A 20,917-nucleotide genomic window follows, 5' to 3' on the forward strand; every position below is an offset into this window, starting at 1 on the left:
TAGGGGACTTTGAAAACCTACTATCTGTTGTGGAATTTTCCATGCAGTCATTACACTGTTGTGCACAACTTTCAAGTCTGAGAGATAAAAAGTGACAGTGATAGAGCATTGCATGGATATGTGGAAGAGACTTCCCCGAAGTTATCTTTTCTAGTCAATTTCCTTCTATTTAGGAGTATCTTCTCAGCAAACTTAAATGAATGATTCTCTATAATATTTTTAGTAATCCCAGGAAAGGAAAATATATGCCTCTGTAATGACCACTGTTAGAAGTGAATGACCCTCACAGACCCAAAGTTCTCCCTAAATGAGATAATGGATGTGAAAGAACATTGTAAAATATAATAAATGTTGAGAATTATTATTGAGATGATCATTCCAAGGCTGACCCTACCATGTGTTTCATCACAAAAAGCCCTTTTAAGTGGCAGGGTTCATTGTATAGTTAGCAAGGGACTGAGGTGACTGGGCAGGGACTCAGGGTCTGGAATGTCTAAATCTTCATGTCCTGCCTTCATCATCCTTCTTTCAGGTTCCAGGGAAATGGTATGTAGAGAGGTCAATGCCAAACACATACGCACTCTTTATTACTGTGAAATTCCACCATGGCTCCCCAGTAAGCTAGGATGGCCCATGGACAGAATTGCTTTTACTCTGGCTAGAAGCAGGAAGAGGGCATGAAACCAAAGCATGCCAAACAACCTCCTTCCCCCTTTCACTCTAGGCTGTCAGATGATGAGGAAAGGGAAGTCAAGGAAAAGCACACTAAAACACAAGGGGAAAGTAAGGGGTTTTCTCTGAGGTCTAGGGCCAGGCTGGTCTAATTGGCCTGTCCAACACCTTGCACAGTAATTCATCTTACCATTGCAGCCAGATGGGCCAGAGAGGCCAGAGAGAAAGGATCACAAGAAATGGAACCCAGATCCCAAGAAATGAGTCATATGGCACCAAAATATCCTTGTCTTGACTGAGCCATCCCACTATAGGATTTCCTCCTCTGTGAAAGGGTGGAGGTGGCAGTGGAACAGTTATATTTTCTTCCTCTTCCTTTAAATCTATTCTCTGTGCAATAGCAATTACTTTTTTTCTTTTACATAAAATAAATACTTTGGTATCTGTGCAGTACTGTACGTATATAGGTTTTTGTTTATTTCTTTCCTGTTCAAAAAAATAACTGGGTTTGTGTGTCCCAGAGAAGCCATGACTAGTTCAGAGATGTTATAAGTCAAGTTAATCAGCTGCAATGTTATATTAACATACCTTATTTAGAAACTGTTAAATGATTTTCTCAACATTGCACCTGATCATTCTTCATATTTCTGCTTTTTAAAATTCTTGTAATCTTTTGTCAAAATACATGACAGGCAGTGCACATCATACTTACCAAAAACTGGTTTGTCTTCCTTGGCTTTGAAGGTGAGGAGGCCAAGGCTGCAGTCTAGATGGACTGCCACTAAGCAGTGTGACCAACGCCTTTGTTTTCTTTCATTTATAAACTGGGGCTAAGATTCCATATCCCTGGACTATTCATCTCCATATTCCAGAGTGACATTGAGAAAATAAATGAAAGAGAAAATGTGGAATTATTTTGGACAGTTAGTTGGCCATTTCACGAGGCCCTTTAAGATCCAGAGAGACAGAATTCAATCTTGAAAAAGCCTGCTGTTTCACTTGGGACATCTTTAATGTTCTTCTTACGTTGAAGCTGTGATCCATTTCTTATACTTTTCTCTCTTTAGTCCTATCTGGTATTCTGGAGCCCCACTCCTCTTTGAGATGACAAGTTTTAAATATTTGAAGGCAGATATGCTTTTTGAGATTTTCACTTAAAGTTCAAGTGTTTTAAGAAAATCATAAACCACAAATAATAATTTTAAACTTCTATCTCTGAGCCAAATAATAGACATTGTTTTGCAATGAAAACAACTGGTCTCTAGTTTAATTTAAATATACATATCTACTGGTTTTAGCTGCAATATCTTGGACATGTAAAATGAATCAAATTCATGATAGAAGATTTTTTCAGACATTATTTCATAAATCTTACAGTAAGTAATTAAATCCATTTTATAGTGAAGGAGATGGGAGCATTAGAATCAGAGAGACATGGGTTTAATTCATGGCTTCTCCAGCTGTACGGCTTTGCCTAGTTATTTACCTTCCTAAGCATCATTCCTTCATCTCAGAAATGGAGAGAACAGTACCCATCTCTCAGGGTTTTGGTGAGGATAAAAGATAATGTAAGTAAAAAACATAACACAAATATGGTGAAATACTCAACAGGGGGTAAAAGGAGTGAACAATAGCAATATATGTCATCAACACATGGATAGATGATTAAAATCAAAAGGTAAAGGGAAAACAGTGAGAAACAGAACAAGACTGACTGCACAATAGCATTTGGGTAAGTGCACTCATGTGGTACTTGCATAAAACAATGCCATCATTGTTCATGAAGGTGGATTGAAAAACTCACACTAACTACAGTGTGAAAGAGTAAGTACCTTTGGGATGGTGAAAACGGGGATTTTAGATGGAAATGAAAGAGACTAAAACAAAAGAAGAGTGTTGGACATGGATCCATCATGGGGATTGCTCTAATTTTGTGCACTTGAGGTCCAAGAAGAAAGGAAAAGAAAATTGCTGTTTGGCACAGGACCTGCCATATAGAGGAAGCTCAATGCAGGTGGCTATTTTTATTACTTAGGTCAGGCTCTACTCAGCAGGGCTCTATCTGCATCAATTCGACTGGTATTCTTGAGCTTCCCAACATTTATGGGGATAAGAATTGAACCAATGGCATCAAAAGCCAAGAAAGAAACTGTGAGAAGTAGAGAATGGAAAGAATATCTTTTTATGATAGAGAATAACTGATGCACAATCATTGCAGCTATTATTTATTGAGTGCCTACCATGTGCTAGGAAGTCATCAGTTGGTTCAAACAACATGTATCTAATAAGTGCTTATTATGTGTGAGACACTGCTCTAGACATCAGAAATATAGCAGGAAAACAACTACAATGACAACAACAAACCTGGCTCTTATGGAGTATATATTCTCATGAGGGGAGAGAGGCACTAATGAGTAAAATATATAGTATGTTAAGAGGCAGTAAATCCTGTGGAGGAAACAACCACAAAACGAGGAAGGACCATGTGGAGTGGGGGTGATTGTGATTTTAAATAGGGAGGTCAGGGAAGGTTTCTCTGAGAGAAATTGTTCCAAACCCATTTCATGTATTATCTCTTTTAATTGATCTTCTCAACACCCAGTGAAGAAGTTACTTTCATAAACCATGATTGCTATTTTGAGACGGGGAACCTGGGGCCTAGAATCCTTTGGTGCCTTTTCTAAGGTTTGATACTTGGCTAAGTGAGAGAGACAGCATTAGGGTTTGGGCTACCTAGCTCTGGAGCTGTCCCCTTATGTATTACCTCTCATACAGGGAGCTGGAAGGAGCCCTGAGGCATCCACCAGGATGGGGAGCAGAATGTGGTTTGGTAAAGCATTGAATCAATATTATCATAGTATCCATTTTACATTTTGAAAAAGTAAAATAAACATATTTTGTTTTGGTGTAGAAAAACTTCAGAAAGTAGAACTAGGCAAAATCTTCCAGGCTGGAGGGTGTATCCAGAGGTTACAAAGGATATGTGAAATATTTCCATTAAGAAATCCTGATTTAGTCCAACCCTTTTAATTTATTGCTACAGGACCAGGAATTTCAAGACTGTGAATGACTTGCACAACCTCATATGGCTTGTTTGTTACAGAACCAGGATGGAAAACTGAGCTTGAAAGACTAACCAACCAGCACAACCACAACAGCTGGGCTGGGCCGTCCCAGCCTCGGAGCTTTCCCCTGCATGGCTGACCAAGCTGTCTTGGCTGTGAGGCTTTTCTTTTAAACTGCAGAGATAGGGAGAGTGAATTTCTGAGTCAGGCAGACCATTTGCAGAAGAGAAGGAAGGAGTATAATTAGAGGAAACGAAGTGAGAGGAGGCACGGATGAAGAAAATGAGGGGAGGACTCAGCTAAGAATAGGCAAGGCGAACTTCAGGATCACTATTTCCACCCCAGGAAGGAGGAGGCAGGGAGGGAAGATGCAGCCGGGACAGAAAGAGTTCCTCTATCTCAGTAATCCCAATTATAGTCCTATAGGACAGGTGGGAACAGTGTTGTTTTATATGTGGGAAAACTGAAGCTCAGAAAAGCTGCTTTACTTACTCAAGCTCACATAGTTCGCAAGAGTCTCCTGATGCCTTTTTTTTTTCTTTCCTTGGGTCTCTTTCTTCCATTAGTTGTTTCCATCGTTTCTTCCCTCCAGCCTGCTTTTATTTGTACAAGGTGAAGTTGTGAGGTTTTCACCTTTTTTCTAAAATAGTTATCAAGTATCCAGTGACAGAGTATGTGGTTACCGTGACAACCCAGCCTTTACTGAGGACTGGCCTCCTCGCTGTGCCTCCAGAATCGTATTTCACGGCACAGGTTACCTTCCTTTGTGGATCTTGTAACAGCTTCAATTTCACATTTTGGTGTGTTAACGTTTGTCCTCCGCTAGACTGTAAGCTTCCAAATGGCAGGGACCAGCCTACTTTTGCCTAAAGTGTGCCCCCAGCGTTTTGCACAATGCCTAGCACCCGGGCTCTCCGTAAATATTTGCTGAGCGAACGTTCTTGTGGTTCCTCTCGGCTCTCTTCTGAAAGTTACATGGACAGGACTTTTAGCTCATAATTATGTTAAGAGATACTGTATAAACGAGTTGGGCCGGTATTTACAGGTAGTACACAGGTAAATGAACACACACCTGACTGCACAAACAGCCCCGGGCAGGCGCGCTCAGGAGGAAACGCAAGCAGTCGGAGCGAGCCGAACCAGCGCCGGTAAACACCGCCGCGCCGGGCTCGGCCGCGTGGGCGGGCACCCTGGCGACCGCGCCGCGGGAGTCCCGGCCCCCTGGGACGCGTGGGCGGGTCCCTGGCGCTGGAGGCGGCGGCGGGGTGGGCGGTGAGCTGCGCCGTGATTGGCAGGTGCCTGCCGGGGCGGGGCGGAGCCGGCGGCGGGGGCGGGGGCTCGGAGCGAAGTGGGTGTGTGCGGTGGCTGGAGCAGTAGTTTCAGTATAAACAAGGCGCCCGACTGGTTGGACGGATTTTCTTTTCCTTCTTCCCGCGCTCTTTCGCTGCCTGTCCTTTGGTCGCGATTGTGGGCGCACGGCGCACAGCCCGAAAGCCGAGGACCCGGGGTCCATCTGCAGGTGGGTTGTTCCCTGGCCAGGCAGTTCTCCCGGGAAGGGCCAAGCCCCGCAGCGGGAACGCGCTACCGTGCTGCGCTCTGCGCTCGGAGCGAGTGCGGCTCCGTCTGCGCCCCGGCTGCCGGCGCCCCCGAGGCGGCCAGAGAGCCCGGGGCGAGCGAGCGCTCGCCGGAGCTCAGCGGCCGGCAAAAGCCAGGGACTGGAGGAGTCCGCTGCCCGGCCGCCGAGGGCGCCTGGGGCTGCCCCGGGAGCGGACCCGGCGCCAACAGGTGCGAGGCTGAGCCACTGGGGCCCGGGCGGGGACAGGCTTGGGTTTTGCCTTGCTTCCTGCGTCCGGATCCCGCAGCCAGGCCTTCTGTTTCGAGATCTTGGTACAGTTTTTGAGGATTTGTCTGAGTTCTAGTCGTGTTCATCTTTTATTCATCCTCTTCCCTTCCCGTGCACAGCTAGGTTGTTTACTTCTATTTCTTCGCTAGTTTCGTGTGTGTGTGTGTGTGTGTGTGTGTGTGTTTGTTTATTTTTGGTGTCGGAGCCTCATAATCTAAGGTCAGACTCTTAGGAAGGGACAGGGACCATAAGTCATGTGCTCGCTACTGATGAGGTGATATTCTTTCACCCCAACGTTCAAATGGCGAACTTGGGACACACGAGTAGCCTTTCTCTTGCCTGAGCTCAGGAGAGTCGCCGCGGGTCACCTGGCCGGACGATAATAACGTCAACTGGGGGCACCTGGGAGCCTCAGAGGCAGCTAGCGTGAGGGAGGCTCCTCTTTCTAGGGGAACCGTGGGAACAACTTCAGTGCTGTACAAGAGAAAAGGGCGAAACGAGAGGGCTGGTGTGTGCTCGCCTCTGTGTGTGTGTATGTGCGCGTGTGCCTGCGTACCACTTGAGTCTTGCTTCCCACCTTACCCCAGCCTAATTGGCGCAGTTCTGGGAAAGCAACGTAGTTAAGTGCTTTGACAGTGCAGAGGGTGGCGCAAGTGTAAATAGCAGGAGATATCGAGGGAGCGACTTTCTCTTCTGAATGTAGATGTGTCCGTCTTCGCCGATGAATTCAGAGGGTATAGTGTATACAGATGAATATGCACACAAATGTGTGTATGTGTGTTTGGGCGAAAGCGTCTCCAAGGAGTCTTTGGTCAGCAGCGCCATGTGACGGTGATCAGGAACTGCTGGTGTGCGTAGAGCTATATTTAGCCGTGGATGATCTCCGGTGGCGAGGGAGGGTCTCTGAACTGGGTGCATAAAGGGGAAGAGTCCAGGGATCAGGGTTTGGCACTCTTGAATAATGTCTGGTACAGTCAGACTCAGATGGGGTGAATAATTATTCTTTCCTCCCGAAGACAGTAGCTAGCGCTGGGCATGTGATGGCTGTGTCTTAATTCAAAACATAGTTGGACCGTGGTGATAAGCTTATGCTGAGAAACCAGGAGGAGCGGGTTCACCAGACCGCATACCTGATTGGAGATCTGGGAGGAAAGTAACTGGTCCGATGAGGTTTAGACCATGTAGAATCGATTTCTAAAAGGAAATAAAAATAAAAGTTCTTGCTGTTGAGATTTTCATAACAGAAAAAAAAAAAAGAGTGGCAGCTTGTTAGACCCTCTCATTAATGGCCATTTTATTTTGGGGAGGGACAGTGGTTGAGCCAATGAGGACCCGGGGCGCTTTTGACAGAAATCAGTGTTCACAAGCAATGGAGTATTGTGCCTTTTAGGCAGGTTCTCTGGCAAAGATGAGAAGATCAACTGCTGATTAGCAAGTTTCTTGTTGGCATTCTTCCACTACACCTAGGTCTCTCCTTTGTTTTCCTAGAGGTGGCAACATTTCTGGCCACTAAGCATACTGGCCTTGTACTTCCCAGTTGTCTAATGGAGTGTTCAATTTTTAGAATTTATTTCTCCCATGGTGCATTTCAGTCTTGCTCCATTGTATGTGCTCTACTAGACACTTAATCTGATAGTACCACACCTGCTACCTGGGAGCATACTGTCTTTTGGAATAGAGAATCACCAGAAAGTATTTAAATCTATTGGCTTTTTTTCTCAGAGTAGTAGTTAATCTAATATATTCTTAGATATTATTACTAAATATTTCTAAAATTTATTATTTATTATCATAATACATATTTCTTATGTTATTACGAACATTACATTCTTACAATCTAAAACTAACTACTGGCTAATAAAATACAATAGACAAGAAAAAATTTAAATAACACGTATCTAGGAAAAAGAGAAATGGTAAGGAAATTGAAGGGAGAAAGTGAGCGAGTTTCTGTGTGGGGTAAAGTACCTGATGTGGCACAGGAAGTGATGGGATTAACTTTACCAGTCTCCAAAGGTGACCTGGAAGAACTGAACTTTGCAGGAGCATTTGGATGACCCCAAAGAGAGGGATCTCCTTGTACAGGGGATGAGGAAAGGAGGGTATTGTCCTTTACTTGGGAGAAAATTCTGGAATCCCTGCCGCAAAGATTGAGAATCTTGATTCTGATGCCACAGATAATAAATGGAAAAGCCATTGTAACATTTTGTGAGATCTTAAAGAGACAGATTGTGCTGTTGAAAAATATTGCTTAAGATTTCTGGGATTTTTCAGGTGGTTGAATTCAGGTGTTACCTCCCCACCCCCTTCACTTTTCAAGAACTACAGTTGTCCTTTTTGGTTCTCCAGTTAAATCTACAAAAGTTAGATCTGTGCAAATCTTGATTATCCTAAACTGACAGATGTTGCAGCCCGTGCTGTGAGCAGATTTCTGCCCTGGGAATAGACTTGGGTTCTGGCCCATCTGGAGCCCTAACGAGTCACTTGCTCTCTCCCTGTACCTGCAGTCTCTGTAAAGTTGACGGGGTCTTGAGCTAGATGATTTTTGACTCCCTTTTAGCTCTGTGATAACTGATTTATTTGGCTGTACTGTCACTTCCTGCATTTGCACCCTGTATTAGAAGTGGAAGATGAAGAATGAAGTGTCTACAGTTCGATGTTTAGCTGCTTTCTGGGTGCCTGGAAACGAAGAGAGGACAGTGATGTTTCTTTTTAATTGATGGAAACTATATAGAGATTCAGTATTTTCTTGAACTGCTTTTTGCTTTTATTTTTTTCTAGAAGTGTATTAAAAAATAATTATCAAGAAAGTTGAGTCAAATTTTTTTTGACCTATTAAGTCAGTGTTACTAACTACAAAATTTTTATCTAATTTTTTAACCATTTTTCCTTAGGTTTATATATTTCATTTCAAGATATGTCTATATCTGGAAGTCATTCAGTTGATTCAAATTTTATTGGGAAGCCTGGTATGAAAATTAGTTTAACACAGGGAAAGTACAAATTAGCCTTGTAAGAAAGGAAAACACTCTATAGACTACCCTTATCTCTCCATTTATCAAAAAGAGAAGAATGGAGGGGGAGAGAGAAGCACAGTTTTTCAAGAACTGCAGCCAAAAAGTAAAATTATCCCAGTAACCATGTTCCAGAATAAAATGTAAATAGAAAATTCTGCTTGTTTACTGAGCGTCCTCACTAAGTATCAGGTCATGTTCCTGCTGAGAGGAACTGGATTTAGAAGCATAATCCCTTTTAGTAAAGGATGCTCCCATATGATATTCTATAATTTGGCTTGAGATCTATCATGTATAAATGACGATTCAGCCACTTATATCTGTGCTGTTCAGTATGGTAGCCAATAGCCACATGGGGATATTTAAACTTAAGTTTAATTAAATTAGGCAAAATTAAAAATTTAGTTTCTCAGTTGCATTAGCCACATTTTAAGTGCTCAATAGCCACATGTACTAATGGCTACTGTATTGGACAGTGTGGAAGAGGAACATTTCCAATATCCCAGAAAGTTCTTTGTGACAGCACTTCATTAGATAATGATGATTTTGATTATCCAGATCGCTTTTAATCTTCTGGGAAAATGAAGTAATTAATTCTCATTATAGACGGGCACCTAAGACATAAGATCAACTGGCTTTATAAGCCAGTGTATGTTTTCAACTGTACAGCATAAGCAATGCCACTTTCCTAAGTTCAATAATATGCTAGGATCACAAACACTAATTTCTCAATTGTTTTCTCCAGAACTCTAGTCCTTTTACTTTTCTAAACCAGCACCTGCTGTTACTGCTGGAAAGCGCCAACCCTTACCAAGACAAGGGACGTGGAGCCACCTACTGTTAGGCTCAGGAACTGCATGGAAGTTGTAGATGATTAAAAACAATTAATATGTAAAATGTCAACATGTTCTGTGATCAGTTCCCACACAGTGAAGATTTATCTCATGGAAAAGTTTTAAATGACTCTCCAAGCCCATTTAGAGTTGCCATGTACTGAAATGTTGTTTTATGTTTTAATAAACTGCTAACAAGACATCCCCATGACAAGCGATGACAAATTTCAGCTTTGTTTTGCTTCCAGGGAAACCAAAGATAGTAATTATTTAAGTCAGAATCCCCTTCCTCCATCAATTAGGAATTAGTAAAGATTTTTTAAAGTAACATCTAAGACAAATCAAGAAAAATTCATTTTTTGTAAAGAAGTCTATAACAAATCAGAAAATAATACTGCCATTTCATTGTTGTAGAGAGAAATAGGACCTTCTTTCCTCAAAAACACTGATTTTTTTTTCCTTGACTGTGAAATCTACTAAGCATTTGGGACTCAGGTCCAAAGCATGCACTTATCTGGGAGTTACTTAGTTTTTGTTCACATGCCAAAGAAGTGAGTTGATTCTGAGTTGTCTACCCTGTGTTGTTTGTCCTCTTAACACAATGCCTCTGTTTCAAGAAGGTTAGCAGAGGTGTAGCATTTCTGCACTTTTTAGAGATGCTGCTAGAAATCTCTGCTTTTAGGAGGTCCCCTGGCTGAGGAAAGAAAGAAGGAGGTAATCTGCTAGACATTTTCAAGCTCAGAAAAAGGCATGTTTTAGATAGTGTCCGAAACTTGATTTTTACTTTCACCCTGCCTCAAATCCCTGATTACGTAGCCTCCATGAGCATGCAGTCAGTCCTTGTATTCTAAGATCCTGCAGTGCCAAGAGGAGGCTAAAAGTACTTGAGATAGCAGCTGGGGTGAAGCTAAGATCTGTGAACTCTTTCTCATTCAGATCTCTGGAACCTCAAATGAGGGAAGGAAGAAGATGCATCTCACCATGGTGCAAAGTTCCTTTGGAATCTAGCTAGGAATTGGGGAACCAGTCATTCCAGGATATTAAATTAAGCCTCTCCCCACTAAACAAATATGCTTTCAAAGTTCAGCGTGATAGGGAGGCCTTCCTCCACCTCAGTGGGTTTGTTTTTCTTCACTGGGACACATGCCCAGCATTTGAACAGAAACTGAGAGATAGTGATCAATATAAAGGCATTGGATTCATTAACTATTTCACCCAAGCAGTATGATGAAATAGGGATGGGAAAAACCACTTTTTTCTTTGACGCCTACCCTTTCTATCTCATTCTCTGAGTGTAAGGGAAGTGCTGACCTGACATTCTGGCAGAGGTTTACAAGGCACCCATAGCAGATATTGAAGGATCGCTTTTGATTTCGTTTCCGCACCCGTCTTTTCCTTGACCTCTTTTCCAGTTTGAATTGTCACCTGAAACCATCTTATCCTGGTGCACCTGCCTTGTCATAAATAACGTTGTGCACAAGTGGTCGCTAATTCAGACACAGTCTGCTGTTTAGAGAAAGGCAGCTTTTCATCTGGTGCCTTAGTTGGTTTGAAACCATTAGGCATGCCTTTCAAATCCATTCATCCCTTAAATCACCCTGAGCTTGCCTCCTTGCTGCTGGATCAATGTCAGGCTAAACTTTGTCAGGGTCCTTGGAAGAACATGATCTATCTTTGTGACTGAATTAGCTGCCCTTGTAAGATATCTTGTCTGTCAACCAACTTTTCAGCTTACCAAATTAATTTTAAGAAAGAACATTTATCTTGTATACCTGGGTTGGATATATCTTTTACTTCCCTCTGGGAAGTTTCCAGCAGAACTTGTAATCTGTATGCTGATTTTGGTGTGTCTATGATTTCTTTTAGCCAGGTTCATTGTTTTAAAAACCAAAATCTGGGGGCCGGCCTGGTGGCGCAGCAGTTAAGTTCATACATTCTGCTTCAGTGGCCTGGGGTTCACCAGTTTGGATCCGGGGTGCAGACATGGCACCGGTTGGCAAGCCAAGCTGTGGCAGGCGTCTCACACATAAAGTGGAGGAAGATGGGTATGGGTGTTACCTCAGGGCCAGTCTTCCTCAGCAAAAAGAGGAGGATTGGCAGCAGGTGTTAGCTCAGGGCTAAATACAAAGCAAAAAAACCCCCAAATCTGTTTCCCATTGTCTCATTGCCTCCTCCCCATCCCAGAATGCTGCCTCAATTTAGGGGAAAAAAATACCCCCACCTATTTAAGTATCTCTACCCAAACCAAAAGAAGTGTCATTTTTAAATTCTCTTTAACTCCATTTGATTGCTACTATCTGAAAATAGAAGTATTCCTTGGTTTCTGAGGAGCTGATCTTGAATGTGTTAGACCAAGGTTCCCTTCAGAACCCCCATGTTCTCCTTCTTTGAGGAGGAGTAGATAGATAATATCGAGGTTCTGTGCAGGCCGGCACATGTGCTTCCTGATCTGGAGTGTGAACCCCTGAAAGTCTATGCAGACCTGTTGGTATATTTCTCTGGGCCAATGTGAGAGAGGTTTGTGATCTCCCTGAAGAGTTAAGGGCCACTGCCAAATAGAATATATTCTGAGTTCCTCGGAACTGGTCTACAGGTGAAGCTTGCTGAGGTGAGAATTGCTGGTGAGATTAACCTATCCTCACCTTATGTTATTGGTAGTGATTTGAATAAAGTCAGCCACTTTTTCAACTGTGTCATATAAAGCTCTCTTTTTCCAAAGGCATTAACTGCTTCGAAGTTTGACTTAAGGGTTAGTTAATGCCAGTATTTAATTTAATGGTGTCACACATTCTAATTTTGGGAAAGAGTCAGTTTTTCCTAAACATTTTTGGTGAGCATGTCTCCAAAGATAGGTTCACTGCATTGGACAAAGTTTGTGCTCAAGAAGGATGGCCGACAGGAGAAGTTGGTTTTGAGATAATGTTGGAAAGGGTAGAGAGGAGTAACTTGAGAGTGTATAGGACCGCAGAGACACAAAATATTAATTGTGAGAGCTGTCAAGAGCAGATTGCTGCAGGCAGGGAGAAATCAGAACTACACTGAGATAAAATAAATGAATGGAAACTATGGGATACCAGCAGGCTCAAACTTAGCCCTTCTCCAATAGGAAACCATTAGCGGGAGTGATTCCTAGAGTTAATAGCGCCCAGGGGTACATACTTCTCTGGATTCTCATGTCCAGTAGTTGGATATTGCATTTATTTTCTTAAACAAGAGCCAAGCCAATATTTACCCTTCGGAGCCTCAGTTTTCGGTTCCAGGACGGAAGCAGGTAGGACTGCAGTCTTGGATGTCGAATCTGAGTAATCCTGAACAAGCAGTAGTTCCTGATGGGGGTGACAAGGGAAGATGCTGGAGAGGACAAATCCACTGTTTATTTTCTTAGGTATTTAAAAATATGCTTCACAAACAGGACTTCCCGTGCCATTCTGCTGACCTTTCTCCTTGTTTACCAAATGCATCTATTACATAAGGCAGTTGATCCTTCCAGAAAACAGCGAGACTGGCCACTTGTTAGAGATTGTCCAGAAATAGGTGATGAATACTGTGATCCATGCTCTTTTTTATGATCATTCGTCTCATTAAAGTTTTTTTATTGGACATCTATAAAGCACACACAAGCAAATACACTACATTTCATTGAATCTAAGGTGCGGTTCATTGTAAGATGGTCTTTTATTTCACATTTTGCTAAAAAGAAGACTGTCACTGAAACGTTTTCTTATCACTCGACTATTTACATGCATTCCAATTTCAAAAATGCTAAAATATAAAGAAATGTGTATTAGAATCTCTGCAATCTCTGTCTAGATGGGACAATGCTTTGGTTGCAAAGATCAGTAGCTTAAATATTTTTGTTGATAGTATCGCTTTTCAATAAGAGTAATTAATGGCATTAACACATCTTTGGAGCAACGATTTACATAGAACATGTAAAACTTATAAATTATTCTAATAGCCTACAATTTGGGATAGACTGACAGGCTGTTCATTTAATGGTTAAACATTAGAAGTTCAAGGACCATGTGCAGTATAACATGATAGAGTGTAATAAATTTTGAACCTGGCATCTGAAGATCTAGCTGTGAAACCCTGCTGCCCGTCTGTCCCTTATCTGATGTGTAACCGAAAGTGAGTTATTACAGTTTTCTGAACCTCAGCTTATGCAGTTAAAACAGATTGAGGATCACTCAGAGTGATACGTTTCTAAGGAATAGCACGAAAGCCTTTTGCCATGGCTCTCCTAATGCTCTAGGAATTTTGCTATAAAGAAAATTGGTTGTTTTGTTTGAATTTAGAATTTTGGAAGGGGTGAGCAAAATTGGAAATAATTTTCCAGATGAAGAAACGTATGGTGGGGGAGGGGCAGAGTAAGTGCCTTTCCGAAGTTTCCACAGTCAGATTAGGACTTCGTTAAATCTGAGTCCTTGTCCAGATCTGAGTACCTGTCCGCTTTATGGGAGTAAACAATTAAGAATTACAAATATTTGGTGCCTTTTGGTGCTGATTCCTAGAAAGGGGACTCCAAGTGACCTGTGACTGTTTTGTGGGTTAGTGCTTGCCTGTCAATAAACTGAGGGCAGCAGGGTGTGAGATTCAGGGAAGGTCCCTTGGGCTCGCTGGTGCTCTCGCCACAGCGCTGTGTGGTCCTCACCTGGTCACTTCACCTCACTTCCCAGGCTCTCAGTTTGCACATTTTGTGAAAAGAGGAGATTGGACCAGATACACCTGGACTTCGGCTTCTTCCTTGACTGGTTTGCAGTCATTGCTAATCACGTGGGGCGCACATTCTCCCTCCCAGTTACGGCCTCGGAAGCCTTCTCACTCATCCTCAGGCTTCTAGGCAACCGCTTCTAATTGATTGCAGTTGGAAAGTGAAATGAAATCTATTTTGCGTCCTGGACTAGATGATCTCTGTGGTCCCTTAGAACTTTTAACATTTTCTGATTTTCTGGAGTTCCCAAATCCTGGCCAACCATCTCCCAAAAGCACTTTATTGGGCTGGTTTCAGTAGCAATGAGTAAGTGGAGAAATCGGGGAAAATTCACGGTTTTTGGCAGAAAAAAGAAGGAAAAAAACCAACTCCAAGGGCGTGATAAAGTGAGTTCCACTTATGATCCTGTAACTGAAGGACACTGGTTTTAACCCTCTAAATGCTGTTTTCACCTGCCAGGTCATCATTACAATGGCTGTTGTTTTTTTCCAACACGGCACCCCTGGCCGCCCCCTGCGGAGGGACACACACATTGTGATGCTGTGGCCCCCTTAGCTCGAGCTGGAACAGATGTGCTTGCATTGACAGGATGTGCCTTCTCAGACAGGACTCCACACCCCTCCCCCATTCGGATGCAAATATTTTTTGACGTCTTGAAAAGAAGGCTTAGCCCAGGTTGTGTCCTCCTGCAGCCTCCACACACCCTGTCCTTGTCAGCCCAAGGCCTGGAGTTTGGCTGCCTCTCATTGTTTGCCTTCTGAACCCCTCAGTGTCGGCAGCTCCTGAATGCCTCCATTGTCCAGACATGCTGCCAGAAACCAGGAGTCTTCTCAGAGCTGGGGGCGCTGTGCCTCGGAATCCAAGTAATAACTTAATCGCCTCCGGCCTCCACTGAGCACCCTCTGACAGGGGCTTTGTGAGTGGCAAAGCACACAGATGGAGACGACTGTCACTGCGCTCCTTGTTCCCCAAATCAGGTGCCTTCTCAGCCTGTGTGTTTACTGAGAATCGAACCCCCAAGAGAATTTGACACAAAGGGGTGAAAATCAATAGCATCAGATCTTCCAGTAAAAGCTGGGGAGTCAGCATGAACTGTCCTGATGCACAACACACACACACACACACACACACACTCACACACTCTGTGTACTTTAATTCCAGGCCTCCTTTACAATTTCAGTGATCTCCTGATATGCTCAGTGCTAGTCCGATGTTTGTGAAGTGTTATGGACTTCTTCCCAACCAACTTTGAAGGCTTATGTATTTCCAACTTAGGATAATACTTCACTCGGTGGGATAAAACAGTTTGAAGCTCAGTTCCCCCCTCTGCCTTCGCAGCCAAATGTGAAGGAGTGATGTCTAAATATGGCAGCCAGAGACTTGAATTTAAGTCCAGATTGGATCCTTTGATCTAGCATTTTATGATATTTGATTGAATGAGATTGGTACTCAAAACTATGCATACATGTGTTATTCAAAGAGCAATTTGTTTCTTGATGGGTTCTGATATTGTATCAGAACCTAACCTATTTTTAAAATTGCCTGTCCCCTCATGACTGTTCAAGTCTGGTGTCTATTAAAGCTTGCTTTTCTTTTGGACTGCATGTAACTGACACTGTGTTTTCTCCTTTTTTATTCATTTTAGGAAAGTATGCCTCAGACTCCTCCCTTTTCAGCAATGTTTGACAGCAGTGGTTACAACCGAAACCTCTATCAGTCTGCAGAGGACAGCTGTGGAGGCTTGTATTACCATGACAACAACCTCCTCTCCGGATCTCTGGAAGCACTCATCCAGCACTTAGTACCTAATGTGGATTACTATCCGGATGTAGGTATCCATGTTCCTCTGAAACACATCCTTGGTATTCAGCAGAAATTGCAACATAATAGTCAGGGACCCTAGATACTACGGAATTAGATCTGGGTTGCTAAGAATTTTCCTAACAAGAAATTGCATATTTATTATTGAGTGCTTTAAGATCAAATTGAGCCTGGGTATGATTCAAATTTTGGTTGTTGTCTGCCTATAAGTTTCTTTTCAGAGTTGGCACTACACGTAGGTGGTCAGAGACCAGCTAAATGAAGTACCTGTAGGTTTGATTCATGCATATACCTTGGTCCTTAAATAGAAATTCCAGAGAACATTGGATGCTTCCAGAATATTTAATACCTTTTTTTGTTTCCAGGACCATCACTATGCTGAGAAAAGTGAAGTTAGATAGGGAAACTTCGTAGAAAAGGGAAGAAGAGTTATATTCAAGATGCAATTCTTTATAAATCGGACATCAGATGACATGTTTTACTGTGATAACTGACATTTGCATAGATAATACTTTCTAATCTAGGGAATTCGTTTACATTTTCTCAGTCTTTACAGCAATTCCAAGAGGCTAGAGAGGAGGAAACTGAAATTCAGAATGTTCAGTGATTAGTGCGTGGTCTCACTCCCACCATCAGTATTCAAACCGAGATTGTCTATTTATGGGGCAAGTGATGTTTTCTCCCCTTCCCTTGTGCTCCAGCTGCTCCTGTCACTCAACAGCTGGTTGTTGATAAAGATTTCATGAAAATATCTAGATACTAGGTTCCTATGTTTTTATAAATATAATGATGACCTTGGTGTGCAAAGGATAGTTTGTGCTTGCCACTGTAATTCACCATGATGTTTCTTACTTAGTTATCTCTCTGTGTGTGATTTGTTACATAGCATTTTCAAATACGTTGCCACACAGGGAGAACTTGTAATCAGAAGTAAAAGGAAGCTCTTGTTCAGCCTGTAAGTGTTTATGAGCTACCAAAGGCGCCTAAGGGGGAAAAAAACCCATGGAATTTTCCTTTTCATTGGGAGTCTGAAACTATTATAACAAATAAGCACTACTTCATTACTGGCTTCTTGGGAGACAATGTGGTTAAAGAAAAGTATAGTATAGTGTGATATTGTGTTTTATCAAACTGCTTCGCCTTTAAAGCAAGTAGATAGATTACTTGAAAGCCTGCCTTTGAATGTTCTGACATAAGTACACAGACACTCCAGTGTGCCCCACTGGACACACTGGAGAATTCTCGAGCTGATGTGGGTTGGGTGTTTTTTTTGGTTTCCATTGAGTTACCATAATATTTGGACACAGAACAAGATTCTGTATGGGTGGTATATTTAAGTTAGATTTATCTCTCTGGGCTGAATTTCATTCTTCTTTACTAGCGTGAGTTATCTGCTCTGGTATCCTGGCTCCCAGAGGATGAATGTGAAAATGTGCTGTGAATAATTTCAATAGCTAAACTTGTCCTGTACTTCTGTTACTTTTGGTATGCTTTAAGGGTAAAGACATATCAGAAGGTAAAGGAGAAATCCACCTTACAGTGTTTTTCTACTAGTAAGCTTCACTTTTGAAACTGTAGCACTGACTTTAAGAGAATTTAATTAAATAAGATGTATAATATATAGGAAAGATGTTAGTTTCAGAGGGAATGTAACCATGATGTTTTTTTTCTCTTGCCACAGAGAACGTACATATTTACCTTCCTACTCAGTTCTCGGTTATTTATGCATCCGTATGAGCTAATGGCCAAAGTTTGCCACTTATGCATTGAGCACCAGAGACTAAGTGATCCTAATAGTGATAAGGTAACGATGTGTTTTGAACTTTACAGTTTTTTCTATTAAGTTTTGGTAACTCTGTGGCTTAGATTTTGTAAAGTTGGTCTCCTTGGTAACCCTAGCTTATCCCCTGGCTGAAGTGCGTAAATGGTATCATGGCTCTGCCAAGGGGATTGGGAATGGTATAAAGAACACAATATAAATCTAATGCCCTGGGAGATCCTCAGAGCCTGCCTTAAATTGGTGGCGCTTGGCATTGACTTGGGGGAGGGGACTAAAGCTTCCTCTTCAACCCCAAAGACTTGGCACTAGAAAAGTCGTGTAATCCATGGATAGATGGATAGCTATCGCTGAATTAGATTTGCTTTTTCTCTCTAGAACCAGATAAGAAAAATTGCACCCAAAATCCTTCAACTCCTGACAGAATGGACAGAGACATTTCCTTATGATTTTCGGGATGAAAGAATGATGAGAAACTTAAAAGATCTGGCTCACCGAATAGCCAGTGGTGAGGAGGTGGGTAACTTGAATTTCCAGGCAGAGCCTTGGTGGGAAAGGGTACTGAATTATGCAGCAGAATCTCCACTGCTTCCTTTCTGTTTTGCCTTTGGGCGCGTCTTCTACAGAGCATATTGGTCTTTTTGCTGTGTCAAATGGGGATGATTATACAATCCTACTTCAAAGGGATGCGATCTAGAGTTTTGTGTGATTAATTTAGGGGGATGTTCTTGTCAGTTCATGCACTGGATTCATGTCGCGTGTGTGTGTTAATTTTGCTTTACTTATCCCTTTCTTCCTTTCAAAAGGTTTGACAGAGCAAGTTAGATAATAAATACCATATTAGTAGATGTAAACACGAACAGATATAAAATAAATAACGTTAATGTATTAACAGATGATAAGTAGTATATTGATAAATCATAAATAGAGATAGACAGTTTGTACCATGGAAGGGAGAACACAAATATGCTAATGTTGGGATCCAGTGGACTAGGAACGACTGCTGTGTTTGAGTGTAAGCTCCAGGTAAAAGGGAAAGACAGTTGGTTATATCATTTTCACTGTCAGCAAAGAAAAGACACACTAATCTTCAGGGCATTAAATTAAATGAAATTTTTAAAAACTTTCTTATGAGGGACTTCGTATAGGGGGCGTAGAATGAGATCATGGAAACTGCTCTCTATAGTGTCTATAACAAATGCTCCTTGATTAAAAACTGGGGCCGTAGGATTAATGTGTAAATTAGCAAAGGGAATTCTTTGGGAGAAGAGAAGACAAAGAGAAAAGGATCTAAGTCTTCTCGTGCCCGGAAGTTGATTTAAGGCTAGCACCCAGAATAGGTGGAGGTGGAAAGTCAGTCTCCTAGATAATCTTTCATAAATATCACTTCCCTCAATTGGGTCTTTGATAAGAGCTAACTAGCTGTGACAAATTCCAGGTTATCCTCTTTGAAGCAGGTCTGGAGGGCTGGTACTCTGTGTGGAAGCTTGTTGGGCAGGGATGTCTTTGTAGTTTCGTGTTGCTGGTGAGCCTCTGGGAATAAGTTACTTGGGCACAGATACAACATTTTCACCTAGGAAAAGAAGCATTTGGCGGTTGCAGTGATGTCTTGTTTCATTGTCTTAAAATGCATTCTCCCATTACCAATAACCTTCCTTGAGAACTCGTTCTTTCAGTGGTGTGCTGTAAGATCATGTAATAAGACACCCTATCTATATTCTGTCTACTTCTGGTGAATACATTTAAATGCCATTTCCCCCGATTTAGAAAAAATCAGTCTGAAATTATATAAGATTAGCACTTGAAAAATTTGCATTTGCTTCTCCCCATTATGTTCTTATGAAAATGGAATTAACCCTTTTACTGTTTTCTTGTGATATTATACTGAGCCCTGGTGCTCAAGACAGCTATTATCTCTATAAGGCTGAATGTGTGGTTTCCTGAGTCGTTTTGCAACTTATGACTGTTACAATCATTTTGCCAGTGTGCGTGTGACAGATTCTAGCAAGGTATGACTCGGTAGGTAGGTCTTTCACTCACAAAGGCAAAAGTTAAGCATCACAGTCCAGTTTTGCAGTAAATCTTACATTAGAGGGGTTAGCTGTTGTGTTGCTTGGCAGGGTCAGTGTTGGCTCAGTGACCTTAGTTTATGACAAGCTGCTCAAAAGATTAGTGGCATCATAGGACTTTTTCTTGTGTGAAGGCTGAACCCTGAGTCAGTCAGTGCTTCATGTCAGTTAAGTTGTATTTAGGTCCTTGACTTGATGTGGCAGTCAGGTTACCTTCCCTCTATCGTCTCTTTAAATGTTAGAATTAGTGACTTGGTCCTTTCCAAAAGGAACACCTTAAAAATCGTTTTCTTTTTAGGTAAAAAGTTAGTGTTTTGAAGCCAAATGGATGGCTTTTTATCCTTCTTGTCCTGGGAGTCAGAGAGGGAGATGATTTCGACATGTGTTGGCCACATTGGATCCTATCTTCTTTTTAACAGGATCAAGCCACTCAAGGGGTGCGTCCAAACAGCCCTCTGACCTGGCTTCTTATCAGTACTCCTGTGTTAATAACAAACCCTTGCTAAACCTTGAGATTTTCAGATGGTTTTGTGTGTGAAAAGAGGAGATGAGAAGATAAGCCAGGTCTAACCCAGGAGTTGATTAACCTTGGGTTGCTGGAGAGATGTCAGCTTCCTTGGGCAGGTTGGGCTCTACAGGGAGATGCTGTTCCTTCATCTACATCTACCCAGTGTTCAGAATCGGGTCCACCCTCGGCAGCCGGTTGATCTGAGTGTGCTTTGGCAAGTCCCTAAATTCCTTCTTCCTTCTGCATTTCTGTAAATCATAAAAGTAACTGCCCTGTGTTCATGTCCCTCTTAGCTCTAGAATTTTGTGATGGTGCTCTTTCCTCAGTTCTTTGCTTAGCAGGCCACTTATCTGTCCTGTGCTTAAGTGCCTCTCCTCAGAGACCTTCCCTCACCACACCGACCACGATCACCACCCCATTGTTAGCTTCCACCGCTATTTCCTTCATAGCACTCTGTGGTTAGTAATTACTTGGTTTTTTGATGGCTTGTTTCTCCCCCACTAGACTCCATGCTGTGCCCCATTTGCTCACTATAGCATCCCTGACTCCTACCTCAGTGCCTGGCATTTAATAGGCACCCAGTAGTGTTTGAATGAACAGA

General features: G+C 42.2%; 1 protein-coding gene and 1 long non-coding RNA gene across 8 annotated transcripts in view; one reads left to right on the forward strand and one right to left on the reverse strand.

Annotated features, from left to right (window-relative positions):
- LOC139082546 (uncharacterized) overlaps positions 1-4,633 on the reverse strand; it is a 30,119-nt gene extending 25,486 nt beyond the window's left edge. The window contains exon 1 of the long non-coding RNA XR_011538644.1: positions 4,230-4,633. This is a non-coding gene — a long non-coding RNA (uncharacterized lncRNA). The remainder of the gene's footprint in view (positions 1-4,229) is intronic.
- RASGEF1B (RasGEF domain family member 1B) overlaps positions 1-20,917 on the forward strand; it is a 701,851-nt gene that overhangs the window by 662,780 nt on the left and 18,154 nt on the right. For 6 of the 7 annotated variants that reach the window (XM_070614553.1, XM_070614551.1, XM_070614552.1 and 3 more), the window contains 3 exons: positions 15,787-15,969; positions 17,644-17,766; positions 18,118-18,255. In XM_070614553.1, coding sequence (XP_070470654.1) covers positions 15,787-15,969; positions 17,644-17,766; positions 18,118-18,255 — 444 coding nt within the window. Of the gene's footprint in view, positions 1-5,057; positions 5,257-15,786; positions 15,970-17,643; positions 17,767-18,117; positions 18,256-20,917 lie in introns of those variants that run through there. The other variant, XM_008517124.2, reaches the window with a different exon arrangement.

Source organism: Equus przewalskii, chromosome 3, assembly GCF_037783145.1.
Source record: "Equus przewalskii isolate Varuska chromosome 3, EquPr2, whole genome shotgun sequence".
Classification (NCBI taxonomy): Eukaryota; Metazoa; Chordata; class Mammalia; order Perissodactyla; family Equidae; genus Equus; species Equus przewalskii.